The following is a 20427-nucleotide window of genomic DNA, read 5'->3' as shown; positions in this document are numbered from 1 at the left end:
TAATTTCATTCTAGTAATTCTTGTTTCAAAAAATGTAATAGGCTCTTTCAGACCAAAGCAACAGCCTCTTCCCAGTTTGTTTCATTTATGACATTTAACGGTCTTTTGGAAAATTGACACTGTGAAATAAACTGTTACTGTAACAAGAAGCAGGATGAAATTACTTTTCATAAAAATGAGCTGAGTGTTAAACATTTGCTGGATTATTTCACAATGTCATGGTCATTTATTGTACTTGTATTTATCCACATGATTATTTATTATCGAATTTCTTTTTTTATTTTTATTTAATTAAACACTTGAGGTCTCTACACAAAGGTAAGAGTAGTGCAGGGCTTTTGTATTTGACTGCATTCATTTTTGCTACAAGGTGGTGGTAAAACATCATCAGGGTCTTTTTACTTTCTCACTTTACTAGTTGTCAAGCTGACTCCTTTTGCTAAGGGGGCGGGGGCGTGGCCTCACCTGCACAATCAAGTCTTTGACTCAGCACAGGTGAGCTATTCACGCGCCGTGATGTCAGCTCCAGCTCGAGAGCGAACACACACAGGTGGCTCAGTCACTGCTGTCCAACACACCAGGGACATTTCTTCACCTGTGGTTTTTTGTGTTGGAGATATAACTTAAAAATCAGATGACTCTGCTTTGTTACAGGGTTCTGTGGTATTTTTGAAATTGATAGCTGCTCGGCTTCCGTCCTGTTTAACTGAAATGACGTGGTTGGATGGATTTGGGAGATTAAGACCCGTTTTTCTGGGCATTTTACTTAGCTTTTCTTTTCAAGGTAAGATTAAAACTAATTTCCAGGTGTGAGTTTTTAAACGTGTTGCTTCCTTGCTGTGCTTTGTCGAGGACTCACGTTGAACCATAGTAATTATATTAATTTGTGCTCATTTAAAAAGGAAATAAGTATAAAATTGCTTTATATCAGTATTGACTGCAGTTGACTGTTTTGAAATGTTTCCCTGTGACTGACAGGCCATCACATATTCAGAGAATGAATGAATGAATGTTTCCTCTCTAAACTAATTACCTGGCTCCATGCTGACAGGTGTATGCTGTGAGCTGGTGGTTTCTTCTGCTGGTCCTACTTGGGTGAATGCAATAGCCGGCAGCAATGTGACTTTGGCTGTGTCCTTCAGTGGTGCCCCTGATCCAGCAGTTACCTGGTTTAAGGGAAATTTACCTGTCGTCACATGGACTATTGGCTCCAGTGCTCCCCCAGACATTGCCAACAGGGAGGTGCTGAGGATTGAGCAAAATGGATCCCTTACCTTTGTAAATGTGCCTCTCAGCTCCTCCAGTAACTACACTGTTGAAATGACAAAGTCTGGACTGGGTAAAGCTGTGATAAAATTCACTCTGAGAGTATTTGGTGAGTACCTGACTGAGCTCTGATTTGGAAATGTGGTGTAATCACGTCGCAATCATTAGGTTTTGTATACTTGTTCTACAGTTTATATTCACTTTTAAAAAATAGGGAATCTGGCAAAATTGGGATCTTCTATAGTAGATTTTAAAACCTGCTATAGAAAATCTTCTATAATCTCAAGCAACTGGTTGTGGTTACAAAAGTAGTTACCTCAAGTAAAGATGGATAGCCCTGAAAAATTATTTGAGTCAATCCACACAAGTACTGCAACAATTCAGTATCTAATGACTGTATACGCCATTTAATATATAAAAAATGCATGAAATATATTTTTCGGCAGCGGGGTGGTGGAGGGCGACTACATCTCTTCAGGACCGTGATTCAATCCCTGTTTCTGGATTATGCTAAACCTAAACTCCTTCCCAGCTATGGGCCTGCTAATAGGTGGTTGCCTCTGCACTGTGTAATGTGAAAACAAGAAAACGGGTATAATAACCTTCATGAATTAATTACTTAATCCTCCTGTTCCACCATCCCTTCACCTTTTTTCTTTCACAGAAAAGATCCAGGATGTGACTCTGAGCATGCAGCCTGATTTTGTCAGAGAGGGAACTGACCGGTTCACACTGCAATATAGCATTTTGCAAGGAGTGGTTGAGAATCAAATGTGGCTCTTCACTGGCAGAGAGATAAAAACCAGCTCGCACTACTTGGTGGAGCAAAGGAGCGTCGTGATCCTCAAACCAAACCGAAACGACACAGGGCGGTACACAGTGTCGCTGACGAACCCTTTCAACCACGTGCAAGCTCACATGGACGTCACGGTGCTGTGTAAGTTTAACAACACTGATTGAAATGTCTTCACTGCATCCATCCTGAGTGTCTGTTTGTATCCTTTCATTTTCCTATAACTCTCCTCTCTATTCTTTTTGTTATAGATGGACCAGATGAGCCTGCACTTGAGGCCCGTCCATCCCAGTCTTTCTATGTACTAGGGGAATCTCTGAGCCTCTCCTGCCGGGCTGAGGGATTCCCGCAGCCGACAGCTGAGTGGGAATTTGGTGGTCAAACCCTTCCTGATTCCCGTGAAGGAGTCCTAAATCTAACAAACGTACAGACCAGTCAAGGGGGCCTTTACACATGCACTCTGGTCAATGAGCAGACAAACGAACGGCGCCAGAAGAGCATGATTTTAAATATTTATGGTATTTATGGCATGAGTTTTATCTTTTCAGTGTGTCTGTGTAGTAGGATTCAGCATTTTCCATGTGTCCATATTATAGTAATTTGTGTTAAATTATTCTCAATCTGATTTTAAAGAAGTGTGATTTGGTTACACCAGAAAGTTTTAAAATTCTTATATATAATTTGCGTTGTTTCAATGTTTTCAGCAGATCTTATAGGATTACAAAATCTTTTGTCATCTTTGCAGCTATAAAGACTTTGAAAAGTTAGGATTTTATAAATGCAAGCTTCTCACCTGACATTGTTCATGTTTGTTTAGCTTTATGTAAATATGGACCCAAACACGAATAACTAAACTTAAAGTCAATTTTCTCGTGGAACAGAGAAGCCGCCGGGCAACCCGATATGCTCTGTACAGTCGGCGAATGGAAACGTCGACCTGCAGTATCGCTGTCGGTGGTCGGGGGGAACCCCACAGGCCCAGCTGTCTTTCCCAGCACTAAGCAACACGAGCAGTGGAGCAGGGAACTTCAACCTGACTCTCGCTGCCTCGGATAACTTGAACGGCAAAACTGTCACATGTATGGCAGTCCACCCAGTTGAACAAAACCAATGCAACGTTACTGCACGTAAGTTTTAGAAGTTTCATTGATTTATCAGTTGAGGATTTGTAAATGATCAATCTGTTGTTCAAAAAATAAAACCAAATCCTAATCTTCCTCAGTTGGTCCAATGGAGTTCCTCCCAACTGTGGGAACCACAGTTGACTCTGAGGGCAAAATAGTGGTCGCAATCCACTGTGTCAGTGCGGCTTCGCCTGAGGCTGTGGTGTCATGGTCCAAAGGCAGCGAGGCTGTCGCCAGCGGGATAACTTACCAGATCAGCAGTGACACCACACAGCTCAAGATTCGCAATTACAATGTCAGCAACTTTTTCCAGCAAAACTACACGTGCACATGCCGCAACCCACTGGGCACCCAGAGAAGGCAAATACAGTTACAAGGTATAGTGTTGCTTATCTTAGCAGGAGAGGAACCAGATACTTACTCAAGTAGTTACATACTATTTTAAGGTATTTGTCAATTGATTATGTTCAACTTGTGTAACTCTACTACATTTCAGAGGGAAATATTACTTACTGTTCTGCATTTACAGTATCAGCCCTCAAACTTCTCCTTAAGTAAAAGAACAGAGATATTATCAGCAAAATGTACTGAAAATACCAAAAGTAAAAGCAAGACTGAGATGTTATTACATTATTAGACTTATACAGAAACTTGTAAGTAGCATTTTACTGTTGCAGCTGCCTGAGGTGGAGCTTCTTTTAACTACTTAACTAACACAGTTTTGTTAAGTGGTTCCCAGTCTTGGGTTTGGGCCCCTCCAAGAGTCACAAGATAAATCAAGATCAATCTGATGGGTCTTGAGATGAATGATGAGGTTAGAAAAAGGTTCTGACACAAGACACATTTGTTTTGGATCTTTTTTGTTTTGTGAAATATTGAATCGTGTCTTTAGGCCTCAAACATGCGCTTAAATGAAACGGTCTAAGCAGTTTCATTTTTGTTCTGCTCATAGTAACCGGAAATGTTAAGTAGTAATTCGACAGAAATCACCTTGAGTGAACGCAAATTTGAGATCTGTATTTTTCACTGGAAATTTTGTAGACCAAACATTGAATTGATTAAATAAAAAATGAACAACAGCTCACTAAATAATTGTAAGTTACAGCCTAACTTCAGCATGGTACAGTATGTTGTCCTTCTCTTTAAACACTGTAAGGATTTTGGTGCCTTCAGCTTCTGATTTGGAGTTCTACTAACATTACCCTCACACAGAGAGCTAAGTAATACCCAAGATTGCTCTTTCCCTTTAAACAAAGCTCTCCAGTCTTGGTATACCCTCGACCCCCCTCCGCTGTCCTCTTGATCTCCCCACTCGTTCACAATCCCTCTCTCTCTCCCTCCCTTGCCAGGGCCGTCGATCTCAGATTCCAGTTTGTTCCCTAATCAAGAAGGAACCATCGTCACGTTGACCTGGGAGGTCCCTCCTACCTCTGTTGTTACAGGTAAAGCAATAACATCAGCAGATTTGCTTTGGGAAGAATGTCACCACGGTGTTGAAAACAGAAGCTGTACCTAGAAGATAGGGGTGTAAATATTATATCATGTGTGAGCAGCGCTCAGTGTTTGGGAAAGATATTTTAAGAACAAAAGTACGGTGAAAAGCAAATGTCAGTTTTTGTTTTGTCTCTTTCTCTCCATGTTTGCATGTACATAAAATAACAGCAGAACAGGCCTGTAACATCAATCAGTGACATCTGGCACCGCTCTCTGGGTTTACTCGACTTTGATGCTGTTAACATTTCTTGTGCTTTTGCAAAGGGTTTGACATCCAAATGAAAGGACCAGACCTCCTGAGCAGGAATCGTACTCAAACTAGAGGCACCTCAGACAAATATCGCACCATCCAGTGGAAACCCGGCTCTGCCCGTAGCACGGACGTCTTTGTCCTCGATCCCAACTTGACGTACCGGTTTCGGGTCATCCCCAGAGCTCGTATGACTGAAGGAGAGCCGTCTGAGGTCCATAGAATTGGTCCAGGTATGGTAAATTGTTAGTGATTGTGTTTAAGCATCACAGTTCTTATTACAGGGTGAGGGATGATGCTACAGTTGTAAAATCATTGGTCACCGTCTGTCCCGTTGATACTAGGTGAAGGGCTGAGCGGTCCCGCCATTGCTGGCATCGCAGCTGGAATCCCCTGCAGCCTTCTCTTCCTGCTCCTGCTGGCTGGCCTCATCTACCTCTGTGTCTACTGCAACAAGAACAAAAGTATGTGAACTCTTTTTAAACAAGGTGACTTATTTTCTTTACATTCTGTGATAAATGATTTTGACTTTTTTTCCTCTGTTTTGTAGGTCGGCAGACAAGATATCCAGTGTCCAGAGCCGTTGAGAAGGTTAGAATCGCTTCACTGACATAATCAATGTTAAGGAATTTATCTGGGTATCTTCAACACCAGCAGATAATATAGTTACAGTTGTATACCATACTCTACATACCATGCATCAGATACAGCGTGGAGTCATTCACTAGCGTGTTCCACAATGAATTATGCATCTGTCACTTTGTTTGTTTGAGCTTCTTTCTTCTCACTCAACAGGCAATAACAACCCAATCAGATCCAGCTCCTCACAACCTGCTGACAGGAGGGCTGAAGTCTCCCCCTGACTACAACAGACTGCAGCAGGTAGTCTTTCTAGTAAAACCTTTCTAAGTGGAAGATTGCTTCTTTTCTTGATTTGCAGTAAATAAATTGGTTTGTGCCTGTTTTTTTTTTTGTTTTTTTCAGACTCCCTCTGAAAGATCAGGAGCTCTCCCCACATTTGTCCCTCCGCCGCCTGTCAGAGTCGCTACAACTGTCTAAACTCCAAAACCTTATTTAATGTGTACATTACTTTTGTATAGCGTTCTTTATTTTTTATGTTTTATTTTAATCTGGGATTTTCTATATTTTTATCGTGATTTTAAGTAAAATGAAGATGAATGCCGTAAACTGATTTATTGATAATAAATATAAATATTTATTGATAATAAATATAAAAGTGATGTCTGTACATTTATTTACCTTGTTCTTGAGGAAAGCTTTACAAGTTCTCAATAACACCACTGTAACTAACTGTATTGATTTCATGTCCCAAGTCGCTCAGTACATCATGGCACACAAACTCCTTTTTGCTCTTCATGATCAAAATATTGATCAATGTAATTTAATTTCTGCTTCCATTTATAGTTGTTTTAGAGAGGTAATTAACAATTTAAATATTTACTTTATAAAATGTAAAACAGACAACGTCCTGAAATCTCTTCCATAGTCTGAAAATCAGTCAAAACACTAAAACACTCGCATGTTTATAAGAGAAGCTGTGACCACCGTCCTCCCACACACTGCTCTTGGTCAGCAACATTATTTAATGCTCATCCTTAACATTTCTCTCCCTCTACATCTTCATCAGAAATATTTTACACACTTCCTACAACCATGATGTTAAAGAGACCCATCATGTGTACATGTGTAGACTCTCACGAGTGTCTCTTAATATTGACTGTGTACCGTCATATTATATTTCATGTATGTGTAAACAAGTGAGATAATTTACCACAATTATTATCTATTGAATGAAAATCAGCCCTTTCTCAACGTGGGTTTTTTCAAAAACAAAACGCACAGATCGAAATTGTTTCCATCACACGGGGTCTATCAAAAATCAGTTTTTCAGACTCAGATGAATTTGTCACACCACATCAATAAAATCCCTTATTTTATTGACAAATTGGTAGATATGAAGCACAGGTTTCCAGAACGGGGTCAACCATCTGATTGTGTGGAGGAAGCATATCGTATGGCCTTACAGAAATCAGGAAATGAATTGTTTACAAAAGAATCCCCTGCAGAAAAAGAAATGCCTCACAGACTGGGCTCGGTTATTAAAAAACACCAGCACATATTATCATCAGATCCAGCAATATCTATTGATTTGAAAGCACTGCCATTCATAGTCTATGAAGCGGAAATAATCCCAGAGATATCCTGGTACATGCTAACATATATCAGTGAAAAAAGTACATAGGCCTTGTTCAAACCTCTTCCAAATGGATGCTAACAATGCAAAGGATGTGCTCAATGCAATAATATGATCAAAGATAACAATTTTACTCATCCTCATCCTGGGAAAAAGTACTTTATTAAGGAGAGTAAGTGAACACAGGTTATCGATAAGGAGAAATGATAGAAATTACCCACTAGCAGTAGATTTTGTGCATTTTAAACACGACATCTCATCTTTTAGGTTCCAGGGCAGTGAAAAGGTGAGTGGCAGAGAGAGGTGGGAGTCAGTGCCGTCCACTGGTAGGAGACGTGTCCAGCACCGGGGAGGTGGAAGGCGTTTGGTTTATTAGTCTGTTTTGTTTTGGTCTAGTGATACAAGCGTGCGACACTGGGGAGATGGGACGTCTTTTGTTTGGTTTGGTTTTGTGTTGTTACGGTACAGAAACACAGGGCTGTGTCGGCTACATTTTCTTAATACCACTCTGTCACCTTTATATTTATTTGTGTTATTTAATGTCATCTCCATTTTACATCATTGTCATGCTGTGGTTATTCTTTAGTACAATCTCTGACACTTCATTGCCTCCAGGACTACATGCTGTATAAACTGTTTTGGGCATGCTGCATGATGCATCAGACAAAGTGGCAGTACTGGTTTGGTTCACACATGGAAAAAGCAGTGGGTGCAGAAAACACTGTATCAACTGTAAACCAAGGACTCTTTTCTTATGTTTACACTTTCCCTCAGAGCAGATCATGACCTGATCATTACCCCGGGCTTTCCCAGAGGGCCTCGCTTCCTTGTTACTCAAGGTATTCTCTCCTGGAAAAATAATTTCTTGAAAATGTTTACAAATTTCAAGCTTTGAGATAAGCTACAGAGACAAAGCATGTGTGTGTGTGCGTATCATTCTCTCTTATTTGCTTGAGGTTTGATCAGCTTCCTCTCTGTTTGTGGCTGCACAAGAAACGCATACCTAGCAACTAAATCAGCAACTAAATCAGCGATGCCAGTCAGTAGGAAGCGTGCAGAGGGAGGTGTTGACAGGTTTTCCTTTGAAATGAGCAGCTCCTGTGTCTCAGCAGCTCCTCCCTTTCCCTCATCTCTTCTTTGAGAAGTGCAGAGTTCAAGAGGTGATGAGCAACACAAAGAAGGAATATGTTGAGTGACGCCTCCAACACTAATGTTTGATGCCTAAGCAAAGGATCATGGACAAGTATTGGGCTTTAAGGTGAGGTCACACACTGAGGAGAACAGCTTGCCGGCCTGAAAACACTGAGTCAGTGTTCAACCCTGATGTAGGCAGTCTAATTTTGTTTTGAGGAAACACATTTTAACGTTTATAGTTTAAATATAAACTGATGTTTTCTGTCTGTGCAGTAGATGGTGCTGTTGAGTGTCTAATTTCTTCATCCCTTGATCAGCTTTTACCAATATTAATATCAGTTAAATGCTTAACTAAATGAAAAGAAATTACAAGGTTGTATAAAATATAAATCAGCATTAACAGCAACATCATGTGAAAGACTCAAACCCTGATCCAAATATAAAATAATCTCACTCTCAAACATTAAAAACACAGGACTAGTCTGCTATCACTCACAAACTGATTGGTATTTTAATGCAACCATTATATAGAAATACTAGTAGGAATCTATAACCCTACAGACTGCAACTAAAAGTAAAGCTGCAACAAAACAGGGTTACATATTGAATTCTGGTCATTTACAAAATACACACACACCATGTTCAGCCCGCACTTTGAGAAAGTTCACCTGCTATGATGAGAAGAGGAAGGCCTCATGCTCATTGCGGAAAGTGACATTGTGGATTTATTCTTATCTATAGTTTGCACAAAACCTTGTGTGTAAAACAGAGGGAAAAAAAAGAAAAAGACAACAGTTACACTTTTGTTAGTCCTGCAACTGCATCACCCGAGTCTCCATGTCAGGGAGTGGTGTCAGATGTCTGTCCCATCTCTATGTGCACGACAGCGGCTCAGTTTGGTGTCACTGATGGTAAACAACCAGCTAACTGCTTCCTGTGGAAAAATATGAAGGGTGGACTTCTCACATCTCTTACCCGAAGAACCCAAATGTGAAAATATTTCACATTTCACATCGGTCAACACCCTGGGCAGGGTCATTACAACAGGGAGTTAAATGAGTTCATAAGATTTTAAACACACTGTTTCCACACTCAAATACAGACCTAAATGAACATAATTCATGTGACAATTCAACATGCTCTAATGTCCTACCTCGGGTGAGGCAGCCATTTTTCCTTCAGGTCTGCCCTTTTTGATCACGTTGTTTACATGGTTTGCAGGCAGACAAACCTGAGACCACTTCTGCTTCCTCCCAGACGAAACAGTTGCCTCCTTGTCTGGCCTAGAACATTTCTCCCCTCTGTTTGGGCAACAGCAACCGTCAGCGTGAAGTACATCTGCATCATCAGAGGTTCTCAGTCTTTTGTAAATCTCTCTACATTTAACACAATCCCATTATTACAGCTTTTTACTGGTCACTGATGGAGGTCAGTAAAGGTCAGTAAAGGTCATAAAGTAACTGATGGTTGTTTTGATTTATGATTTATACACTATCATGCCCATCTCTCTCTCTCTGTCTGCCCAGGGATCTACCATACACACCGTGCTTGGCGGTGGTTGGGTGACTGTGTGATTGATCCACATCAAACATCAGGCCAACATCACCTGGACACTGCTGCAGGCAACTAAAGTGGAGGATCTTGACATTAGTTCTCATTAGATCAAAGAGCAAAAACGTAATCAATAATAACCATTGAAACCTTTTTCAGAGTCCTTAAGAAGCAATTCCACACTATACATTTATACACATTGCCATAACCATATAATTTAGGTCAACATATCATTTATTTTGGTATTTTATTTCATTTGTGGCACATGGCTTGTCTGTTGCACTACTCTATGAGAGAGTTAGATTTACTGGGTGCTAGTGCCTTGTTGCCTCCTGTATATATTCTGATTGTTTTGCACTAACCACAGGCAAGTGTAGGTGTTAACTCTACCTGAACAGACAATGCAGACATGAGACGTAGACCACATTTGAGTTTGGTTTTATTTCTTACGAAAACTGTGGTGAATGAACTGTAGATAACACTGGACATAAAATTATACTGAAGAGTAATGTGCTAAACACAAAACTCTATTTACTGTTAGAATATTAGTAAAAGATATACAGATAAGATAAACTGAGTTCATTTTGACATACAAGACAAGAAGACATACAAAATATTGTCAGAACATCTAAATCATCTTTTCCCTGCATCCACAATGGAAATAAACGTTTAATCTTTCATCTCTATTCTCATGTTTATCTTTAGCAATCTTTGTGTTAAAGGCAGTTTTTATTGGATTATTAAATGAATCTAATTCTTTAAAAAAAAATCCCTTCAGTAAATAGAACAATTAGGCAAATAGTTGCAGATAGAATTGAAGCTCCCGGAAGGCAGAGGTCCCTGAATATAAACACAGACCGCCTGAGGTGAAATAATATGTGTAATCATATCTACTGCTATTACTTGATTCTTTTCTTAAATAATCCATCCAAGGTAGAAGCTGTGACTATTTAGACCCGGTGTGCACACCAGAAGAATTACAGTCCCTTGCTAATTTATTAGCTACACTTACACCATATAGTGCAACCCAGTTCAACACTTCAGCAAAATACAACCTCAATAAAAAAAACAAAAACAAATAGTGAAATCAATATAACAGCTCTCTGACAGTGTCAATAAAAACAAAAGACTATTATCTTTGTGAAGGTAGACTTTATGGCTGAGTTGTTGTATTGGACTCCATTAGATTTAACAGATATGCTTACTTAATGTTATTGTTTCTGTGATATATTGGTCAGCCTTTTACTGTCAGTGCAGTGTTTCCACAATATGATTACATATTCATGGTTAACATTTATAGCACCCTCTGAATGCGGTGTTTCATTTTTATTAAGCAGCTCTGGGGTCAGGTGTCTGTTCTAAGCGTGTGTGTGTCCCCATGACCACACCCCGGCTGCCCTGAAAGAAAGTGTGCACTTCAGCATGTTCCATTGACCACAGCAGTACTGCAAGCCTTTGCACATCCACAGTTCCAGAACGCCTAATAGAACAACAGACAAGGACTGCGGCGCAGCGGCCTCGCATCCCGGACCCTCCCCCATCCCCCAGCACCATCACCCCTCCCCTTTCCCCTGACCCCCAAAATACTCCCATGTAGTTCAATGTGGAAGAGTCACGTGGCCTTTGGCCCACCAGCTCAAGTGCATTTGTTCTGTGCTGATTGTTTTAAAGGATTTTGCCTCCATCAACAGAAAAGTGGAGGGGATAACTTTTTGGAATTCAGCCTAGGGCTTCCTCTTTGACATTTGCTCACTCCTGGCTTGCACTCTCTCTCACTCTTTCCCTGAGGAGAGGCTGACACTTAAGAGGGTTAATATATCCTGAGGAATTCAGGTAAGATGACGTCGGGTCTTTTGTTAATGGCTGATAGAAATAGGAAGTAAAAATAACAACGTAGAAAGCGTACCATGGCATGCTAACCCATGAGTCTCAATATGTCTCACAGGTGGAGAAAGAGGGCCTTCACGATGTGACAGCTACAAGCTTTCAGGATTTTAGCTCAAATCATTTACATTCAATGTGAATATTTTGTAATGCATGTTTGATAGATTTTTTTTGTCGTTTCTCACAATATCCGTTTTCAGTATTACACATAGGTTGTTTTTACTTAATGATACGTTTCTAAGGATTTCATGTCGATCTTGAGATATAAGAATGACCTGGTTCCATTCACAGATACAGATAAATCTATGGTATTCAGACCTTCCACCCAAGAGTGTGGATGAGTGGATGTGTGTTGTCTCTGATAGCTTAGAGCAAAACTGACACGACTGACACAGATGTCTGACGTGTTCTGCTTTGAATTGCTGATTTCTTCACATCACTTATCAAACTCAGAAGCCACACAGGAAAACAGGATTGAAGCTGTCAATATGCGTTTATCTTCAAGGAGTCTGACTAATTTACCAAAGAAATTGTCCTATTCGTTTTCATTTAAGCTGATGTCACCGTCCTTGTCTGTTCAATATCTAATTCTAGGCTTCGTTTGCATCAGTCATCAGCGTGACTCACAGTATTGTGAGCTGTGTGTGAGCTGACCGCGGTGCTCTTGGGCAATTTTCTCATTTCAGTTTTGTATAGTTGGTGTAGGAAGTGTGCACATTTGTGGCTTGTACAGTAGTGTGTATATAAAAAAAAGCATGTTCAAACAAAGAGAGCTGAGGTTCCTATGAGCTGACTATATTGTGGTTGGTATAATTACTCCATGCCAGCTACTCTCATGACAAGTTCTTTGCTTTGTTGTTACAGCTAACTGTGTAGTCAAGACAAATTGAAATGCAATCATAGATAGACTAGTTCCAACATCCCCATGTGTCTTCAGGCAAGAATGAGGAACTACAAATGTTGCTGCTAGTAAAATAGAGAAGGCCAAGTATTCATATGACAAATATAGCTGATATGAGAGTTGATAACTTTGCACACTCACAGATAGTCTACAGGAATGGGTCGCTTATGCCTTTGAGTAAATGCAGTGGTATAAATTCAACGCTGTTTCCTTTAGGTCAAGTAATAGCTCGTAAAGATGGTATGTGCAGGAAACAATGGTGGTTCAAGCCCCCATCCTTGCTTAGTAAATCTAAATGAGAAATATATGTGAATGTCTTCCCTTCATCAGATACTTAAATCTCAGTGCCCTAATGCCATCTTAAAGATAAGCCCCAACCTGTGGTTACCAACATCACTGACTACATTTGACAGCTTCTACATATGTCAGGCTTTTCCTGTCTTTGCATCTACACCTTCAAACCATTTCTGTTTCCTCAACCCTTTTCCTACTGAATGAACATTCAAACCTCTTGTTTGAAAAATGTTAAAATCATTGCTACAAGTTCACCACTGAGTCTTCTTATTTTCTTTTTGCACAGTGCATAAAGCCTTAACCGCTGTCATAGTGTCACTCATGATGTACAGCTTCATGGGAGGGGGCCTCTTTTGTGCCATCGTGGGGAACATCTTGTTGGTGGTCTCCACAGCCACAGACTACTGGATGCAGTACCGTCTGTCTGGCAGCTTTGCCCATCAGGGCCTGTGGAGGTACTGCATGTCTGGCAAGTGCTACATGCAGACTGACAGCATTGGTAAGTGGGAAAATATCTTCTTGGACCCTTAAAAAATTTCCCATCGGATCTCCCTGATGCACAGCGAGAGTCCAGGTCTACACATTTGAATACAATAATAATTGTCCTTACAGTTGAGGAACAATAATAAGAATTTCTAGGTGACTCTTATAGCACGTGGCTGCCATACTAGCAGACTAGAGCAATAGTAACAATGGTGTAAAAAAATATACACATCTCTCATTTAAGAATAAGAGGCTACAGTCATACTAACAGCTATTTGAGTCTGTACTTAGGCACACTGATGCTTTGAGCTAAATGCTAATGTCAGCATGCTAACATGGTCACGGTAACAATGCTAACATGTTGATGCTAATGAATATATAGCCAAATGTTTACCATGTTCACCAACCTGGTTTAGCATGTTACCATACTAAAAGTTGCAAATAGCACAAACACAAAGGTAAAGAGCAGGACTATGTGGTATGCTATTTGTTTTGAAGGTATTTGCTCATAAACCAAAGAAATTGACAAATAAATATAAATAGATGAAAAGTCGTGAGATCACCTAAGAATTAGAATTCATGAAGGTCTGAAGCAAATTTCATGGCAATCCATCCAATAGATGTTGAGATGTTTCACTCAAAACCAAAAATGTCAACCTCATGGCACCACTAGAGAAAACAATAGTGGATAACCAAAGTCATTAGGATATGTCATTTGGAAACCATGAATTTCTGTAGAAACTTTTTTGGCCAGTGTATCTTATAGTTTCTGAGATATTTCAGTCTGGACTAAAAGGCTGGACTGACTAACTCACTGACTGACATTGGAATCAGCTGAGCCACACAAGCAGTGTGGCTAACAACAAAAATACTGTAATATAATGTACGTTATCATTGTGCTAACCTGTGTTATATTAACTTTCTGAACTTCCTCCTTGATTATTTCACGCTGTGTAAGAATAGGCCAAAGTGTCATGACATTTAAAATGGAGGCGTACAGAATACACAGGATGTGCAATGCTGTCATACAGTCTGAATAAAAAATTCTCAAGCAGCTGAATTTATCAGCTTGTCTGGGTAGCTACTGAGTACAGTGGTGGCTACTTGTAGCACTGCATTAAACACATAACACCAATGTTTTACATGTAAAATATTATTGGTACAGTAACTGTTGTTGCTGCTACTGCTGCCAGATAAACTGTATTGGTTTCAAATTTAGAGAAGTTCCTTTGAAATCTAAAAATGTACAGTGTGAAGAGGAACAAAATGTTCATGTTTAAGGTGTTTAGATTCATTACCAGCAAGTTTTGAAATGGCACTGAGTGTGTTTTAGAATGAAAATGTTCATATCAGATGGAATGATTTATAATTTTCAAATATATCTTATGCATGTCTTTATAATATTTTTTCTTTCTCTTGCTTTACTCCTCCTCAGCCTACTGGAATGCCACTCGTGCTTTCATGATCCTCTCTGCCATGTCATGCTTTGCTGGCATCATTGCAGGAATCCTCTCCTTTGCCCACTTTTCAGCCTTTGAGAGGTTCAACCGCTCATTTGCTGCTGGGATCATGTTCTTTGTTTCAAGTGAGTCACAGTTACAGTAACCAAAAAAATAAAGAGGAAAAAAAAGTAATCGTAGTTTTGTTCTCATCATCACATTTGCATTGATTTGCATACCATGTAACTCTCTGACAAAGTTTCCAAAGCTTGCCATGGAAACTGTGTATACTAATCTTCAACTGAAATGACCTTTACCATCATGGATATTCATTTTAATATGTGCCACTCTTTGTCCACATGCCAGCTCTCTTTGTCCTGCTTGCAATGGCCATTTACACTGGAGTGACAGTGAACTTCCTGGGGAAGCGTTTTGGTGACTGGCGCTTTTCTTGGTCCTACATACTAGGCTGGGTTGCACTGCTCATGACCTTCTTTGCAGGTTTGTTTATAGTGCAAAACAGTTCCATGAAATGATTGTATCTTTCTGATTGTAGACAGAACTTTTTCTTCTTACAACACCTCTGTCTGTTCATGGGCAACAAATGATGAAAGCACAAATATGCTGATGTCACACAGCGTCATTTTCCTGAAATTTTATTAACAATAATTCTTGTAAATAAGTTGCTATAGTTTGTAATGAATTAGTGCACTCTCAGTTACACACTCGTGAAAATGTCATCTATATATTTTCAAACTCACACATCAATAAGCTTTAGATACAACAGAAAACTCACAAAGCTCTTGCCACTGAAACCCCATACCACTTTGTAACTGATTTATGTTTTGTTTTGCAGGTATATTCTACATGTGTGCCTACAGAATGCATGAGTGCAGAAGAGTGGCTGGCCCACGTTAAAAAAAAACAAAACAGAAATGCTGTGTCCAGGGTGCAAAGGATCACAGGTCCCATTCAAAAATAGAGAACTTACTGTAAAATAATAAAATTTGGAATTTTGCATATGCATAAAACATGCTCTGCTTTGGTTTTGTCATAAAGCAGTCTACATTGTTCGGGGTGGAAAGCAGAACAGTCTCAGACATTGCTTTATAAAAACAATACATAAATAACTGTTAAATACGGCCACAGGTCAAGTTACAACAACTGTTAAAGAAATCTGTATAGTATTACACATTAAGGCATAATGTCAGCAATATTAAAAAAATAATAACAATGAAGCTGGATATGTAAATATAGCACTGAAAGTGTATCTTGCTCTTAGCCAGAACTTGTGGCCTGCATCTGTAATCCTGAAACATGCTTCCTGAAAATAGACTTTTCACTAGTGCAGCGGAAGGTGGAGGAGGCGAAGTAGAAGATGATGGGATCAATACAGGTGTTGAAGGTGCTAAGCAACAAGGTGTAGTACCTCCATTTTGGGCTATCACCCTGGAAGTAACCGACTAAATGAGAGACATTGTATGGCATCACACAAATGAGAAACACGGCTAGAGTCCCTAAGGCCATGCCAGTGGCCTTCTGCTTCTGCATTATGGGTATCCTTGGGCGGCTGTACAGGATCAATATGCAGCGCAAGTAGCAGTAAATACAAACTAGAAGAGGTATAAGGCAGAGCACAAAGAAAAACTCCAAACGTACTGGGAGGAGGATGTCAAGCTGCTTCTTGGTGAAGTTCTCATAGCAGAAACTGGAGTTTTTGCTGGATAGGGATGGGTGGTGCTGGGTGATGAAAGTGATGCTGCAGTGTGCTGCTGATATTAGCCAAATAACAGCACTGACCACTATTGCATACACAGGTTTGTGCAGCTGATGATAGGTGATGGGGTAAGATATGGCAATGTAGCGAACCACACTGACCGCCATCAGCAACAAGGAGCTGGTGTAGATTGTGGAGAAGAAGGTGAAGGAGGTGATTGAGCACAGGAAGTTGGGCAGATTCCACTTCATGTCGGACGCTGCCTCATACATCTTGAGAGGAAGGATGATCAAGAAGAGAAGATCAGAGACAGTCAGATTAAGAAGCAGGATGTCTGTTGGAAGTGGCTTGGAGCGGATTTTGATACTGAAGGCGTAGAGAGCGAGGAGGTTGGTTGGCAGGCCTATCAGGAAGGAAACGATGTAAACCGAGAGAATGACTTCACTCTTCACCATTTGCTCCATATTGCTACCCTAAACAAAAGAGAAGTGAACAAACACCAACACTAACTGTTAGAAATGACAGACTTGATAAATCAGTGATGTATGTATGCATGATGTAGTCCAAATAAAAAAACATGTAGCTTGTTTCTAATAATGAACAGAGATTATGAAGAAATATAAATTATGTTTGGACAACTACATCATCATAAAGTCAGCCTCAACATTAAAACATAATCCGATCTGCCATCAATCGCAGAGTAAATGAGAGGTATTTAATAACTGCTAATGCTGTAGGTAATACTCTATCACCAGACAACATATAAGTTATTAATTTTGGTGCAGTTATATGTTTATTTACAAAAGGTCGCTGTATGTAAATATACCACAAATATATCAAATCAACTCAATATCTTTAAATATACCTTTTTATTTCTATAAGAATGGATAATGTTGGTTAGGAAAATGGCTTTTCATGATTCTGATCACAGACCAGTTCCAAAAAAAATCAGCCATTGTCAGCTCCAAACAGCAGATGTGGAATATCAAGAGCACAAAGTTAGGATTAATAACGTAATCATATTCACTTACCTAGCAGGAGTGGTTTTCAAAAATGTCACAGCTTTTAAAAATGCAATTAGAGCTCAGCTGTGTCTCCGCCTTTCATCAAAGACAACCAGTTTATAACTTGTGAGTTCAAAGATAAGCTGATAAACAATGTTATAAGCCGGAAACAGAGAGTCATACACAGTTCAGTGTCACACACTCCCCTGTACCTATTGTATACTGAGCAACAAGCTGACACCAGTTGGTTAATATTAACTAAAATGCAAAACTGCAGCTCATGTTGACGTGTATGTTGGATGTGTTAATAAAGGACCTCCTCCTGACTATATCAACTCTGAACCTTAGATTATTAGGTTTGGATTCCAGTGAGCCACGAGCCAGCATTTGTTCAAGATTACACCTACACCACAAGATCAGAGAATAAGTCATAATTTCAGATAAACAGAAAATATTTCCAAATAGACAATCAATTTAGGGTTGTTTTCTGAGTTCAATTCCAGCTTGGCATCATTACTATAAAATAATTTGTGTTTCAGCAATAGAGTGGAGGATAGCTACATAGCCTTAGCATAGTAGATTTGTTTTCTGCTGCTTAGGAACAATTTGACTATTCAGTTTCCTTCCTTTCAGCATATTTACATTATCATGGTTTATCACTGCAACAGGAAATAAATACAGCCTCCCTTTGTATTCTACTTAAAATGGTCACAGGCACTTCTGTGTATGTAATTCAAAGTCTTTTGCAGAACTCGAGTCACTATGAATGATATGTTTAAGTTTGAATATTTATCTATCTAACTAGCCATGCTCAAGTCAACAATGAATTTGTTTTAAGCAATGCACATAAATGGGAGCTACTGAAAGGAGCCTACTGTGTGAGAGCAGCAGCAGATGTCCTCTGATCAGCAGTTTAGATATACATCCATATCACAATCCATCCCCTGTGGGAAGTCAAAAGTATAATTTTAATATCTCTAAATGTTTGAGCAATAAACACAATAGCAGAAAAAATACTGATGTGAGACTTTAAAAGGATGCTCATGGTGGAGAGACTAAACAATCCATATTCATATAATCCAGCTATAAATCAAATTTGATTTTGTGAATTTAGTTCTATGTGTCACAGTCTCTGTGAGCTCCCAATCTCATCCATGTATAGTATTTTCATGTGATTTATGATTAAAATAAATGATGGTTTACAGAAGGCAAGTGAAACTTTTTTTTTTTTTTTTTTTTTTTGCCAGGATAATTTTCTAAATTACTTTTTTTTCATCTGTATAAATGACCCTCAAGAGGCAAGCAATTTTGTTTTCTGGGAAGAAATATAAATATATATATATTTATTATTTTTATTTATTTACTTATTTTTCACTTTTTCACAGATGAAAATGATCCTGGCCAAAAAAAAAATTACTTGCCTTCCAGGACTTCCATAATGATCTGTTGTGAACCTTTGAACATTTTTTTCATCAGTCACATTCACTGCACCTTTGCGAGTGGCTGTATTCCACCTTGTCTTTGGAGGGCTGTTTCATTATTCTCGTGCTGTTGAGCTCTGGTTGGTCTACGCATTTCTTCCACAAAATCATTGTCATAAACACTGGAAAGTCTGTCCACCTCAGGGTTCCTCTCTGATCCACATGGACTTGATTGTATGTCTTCATCTTGCCATCTAATAGGAAGAGAGAGAAGGAGGCTATTCACACTTTTCTTCAGTTTCCTCACTAGATACTCAATACCATATGAACACATAAAGCCAAGTATGTCACGGTTCTGGCAGTGAGTTAGTTTTTCCTCCGTTTCCTTGTGTCTCCTCCTCCACCGTTTCTCTGTGATGTGGGTGTGCATGTGTCATGGGCGTGGTTTACCGCTCCTGGCTCCTGGTATCTCTACACACCTGACTGCAACCAACTCATCTCCGACAGTTAAAGGACTGCCAGATTGTTAAGTCTGCTTCCGTGGTAGAGAATCACTTGGTCACTCAAGTAATTTCCTCTTTTCTGCCTTGTGCTCCAAACTAAACTGGTCCCCTTCCTCAAACAGCCAGCGTGCCACCACCCTCACCTTTGTCCACCCTTCAACCCCCTCCTACAACTTTTCTTAATAAACCAACCTCAACCTGTAGCCTGTTTCTGCATCTGGGTCCAAAAATAAGCTGTCACAAAGTATTTGTGCTGAGATTGACAATGAAATTGTTCTCTTTACCTTTGAAGACTGTTGTGTCTTTTTTCTTGTCGGACAGTGTCCAAAGAATTTTGTGGCCTTAAAAAAGATGCAAGATTGCAAAACTGAGTACTAAATTCAGCAAAATTTGAATAAAAATCACACAAAAATTACAACACAACCATAATCTATGAGAAGGAGAAAAGTCTACCAACCTGTTTCTGCGATATTTTCTGTAAATGAACACAAATGCAAATCCAAACAGCAAAATAATTCCAAGGATCGTCAAAGTTGGCAATGAAATGGACGAAGAGGCTGTAAAAGGGAATTAACTTGATTAGTATGATACAAATACATACACAGACACAGACACACACACACACACACACACACAAAACGAGCTGTTATTCGCCCTGAGTAACTTACACGACAAGTTGCCTATATACAGCTCTTTGGTGTCCTTGCCTAGTGAGTTCCAGGCTGTGCAAGATACAATAGTCTGGACTTTAGCTGGGCCACTAATTTCCTCAGAGACTACATTTGTATCATTTGTGGAGACCAAGCTGAAGGAGGATGGAAGACTGTTATTTCCATCAATGGTCCAGTTTATAAAGGCATTTGGGGATGCCTTAGCTCGGCAAACACATCGCAGAACTTCCCCGGTCAGGTGGCAGGAGGACTCAGGCAGGATTACTGGGACATCTAGCAAGAT

The 20427-nt window shown here is 39.6% G+C and overlaps 3 protein-coding genes across 4 annotated transcripts; 2 read left to right on the top strand and 1 right to left on the bottom strand.

Annotated features, from left to right (window-relative positions):
* Nucleotides 1-522: 522 nt before the first annotated feature.
* Nucleotides 523-6243, top strand: vsig10l (V-set and immunoglobulin domain containing 10 like). The gene is made up of 12 exons (XM_023424829.2): nucleotides 523-784; nucleotides 1052-1375; nucleotides 1931-2203; nucleotides 2311-2577; nucleotides 2941-3186; nucleotides 3282-3560; nucleotides 4533-4625; nucleotides 4942-5160; nucleotides 5272-5391; nucleotides 5478-5518; nucleotides 5723-5809; nucleotides 5912-6243. The coding sequence occupies exons 1-12, from the start codon at nucleotides 712-714 to the stop codon at nucleotides 5984-5986; spliced, it is 2097 nt and encodes a 698-aa protein (XP_023280597.1). The 5' UTR covers nucleotides 523-711; the 3' UTR covers nucleotides 5987-6243.
* Nucleotides 6244-11519: 5276 nt separating this feature from the next.
* On the top strand, nucleotides 11520-15859 carry lim2.5 (lens intrinsic membrane protein 2.5). The gene is made up of 5 exons (XM_023424828.2): nucleotides 11520-11660; nucleotides 13193-13405; nucleotides 14825-14974; nucleotides 15195-15329; nucleotides 15685-15859. The coding sequence occupies exons 2-5, from the start codon at nucleotides 13228-13230 to the stop codon at nucleotides 15744-15746; spliced, it is 525 nt and encodes a 174-aa protein (XP_023280596.1). The 5' UTR covers nucleotides 11520-11660; nucleotides 13193-13227; the 3' UTR covers nucleotides 15747-15859.
* Nucleotides 15469-19697, bottom strand: LOC111668720 (free fatty acid receptor 2). Of its 2 annotated transcripts, none has more exons than XM_087178930.1 (3): nucleotides 19041-19697; nucleotides 17577-18493; nucleotides 15469-17018 (listed from the first exon to the last, which is right to left on the bottom strand). In XM_087178930.1, the coding sequence occupies exon 3, from the start codon at nucleotides 17007-17009 to the stop codon at nucleotides 16107-16109; it is 903 nt and encodes a 300-aa protein (XP_087035056.1). In that variant the 5' UTR covers nucleotides 17010-17018; nucleotides 17577-18493; nucleotides 19041-19697; the 3' UTR covers nucleotides 15469-16106. The 2 variants fall into 2 exon arrangements, with proteins under 2 accessions (XP_087035056.1, XP_087035057.1); XM_087178931.1 differs by having other exon boundaries at nucleotides 18425-18493.
* Between the last annotated feature and the right edge of the window lie 730 nt (nucleotides 19698-20427).

Source organism: Seriola lalandi, unplaced genomic scaffold, assembly GCF_002814215.2.
Source record: "Seriola lalandi dorsalis isolate HSWRI2012SDOR001 ecotype SW California unplaced genomic scaffold, Sedor1 jcf7180002054753, whole genome shotgun sequence".
In the NCBI taxonomy this organism is placed as follows: Eukaryota; Metazoa; Chordata; class Actinopteri; order Carangiformes; family Carangidae; genus Seriola; species Seriola lalandi.
This window is presented reverse-complemented; position numbering and strand designations above follow the sequence as displayed.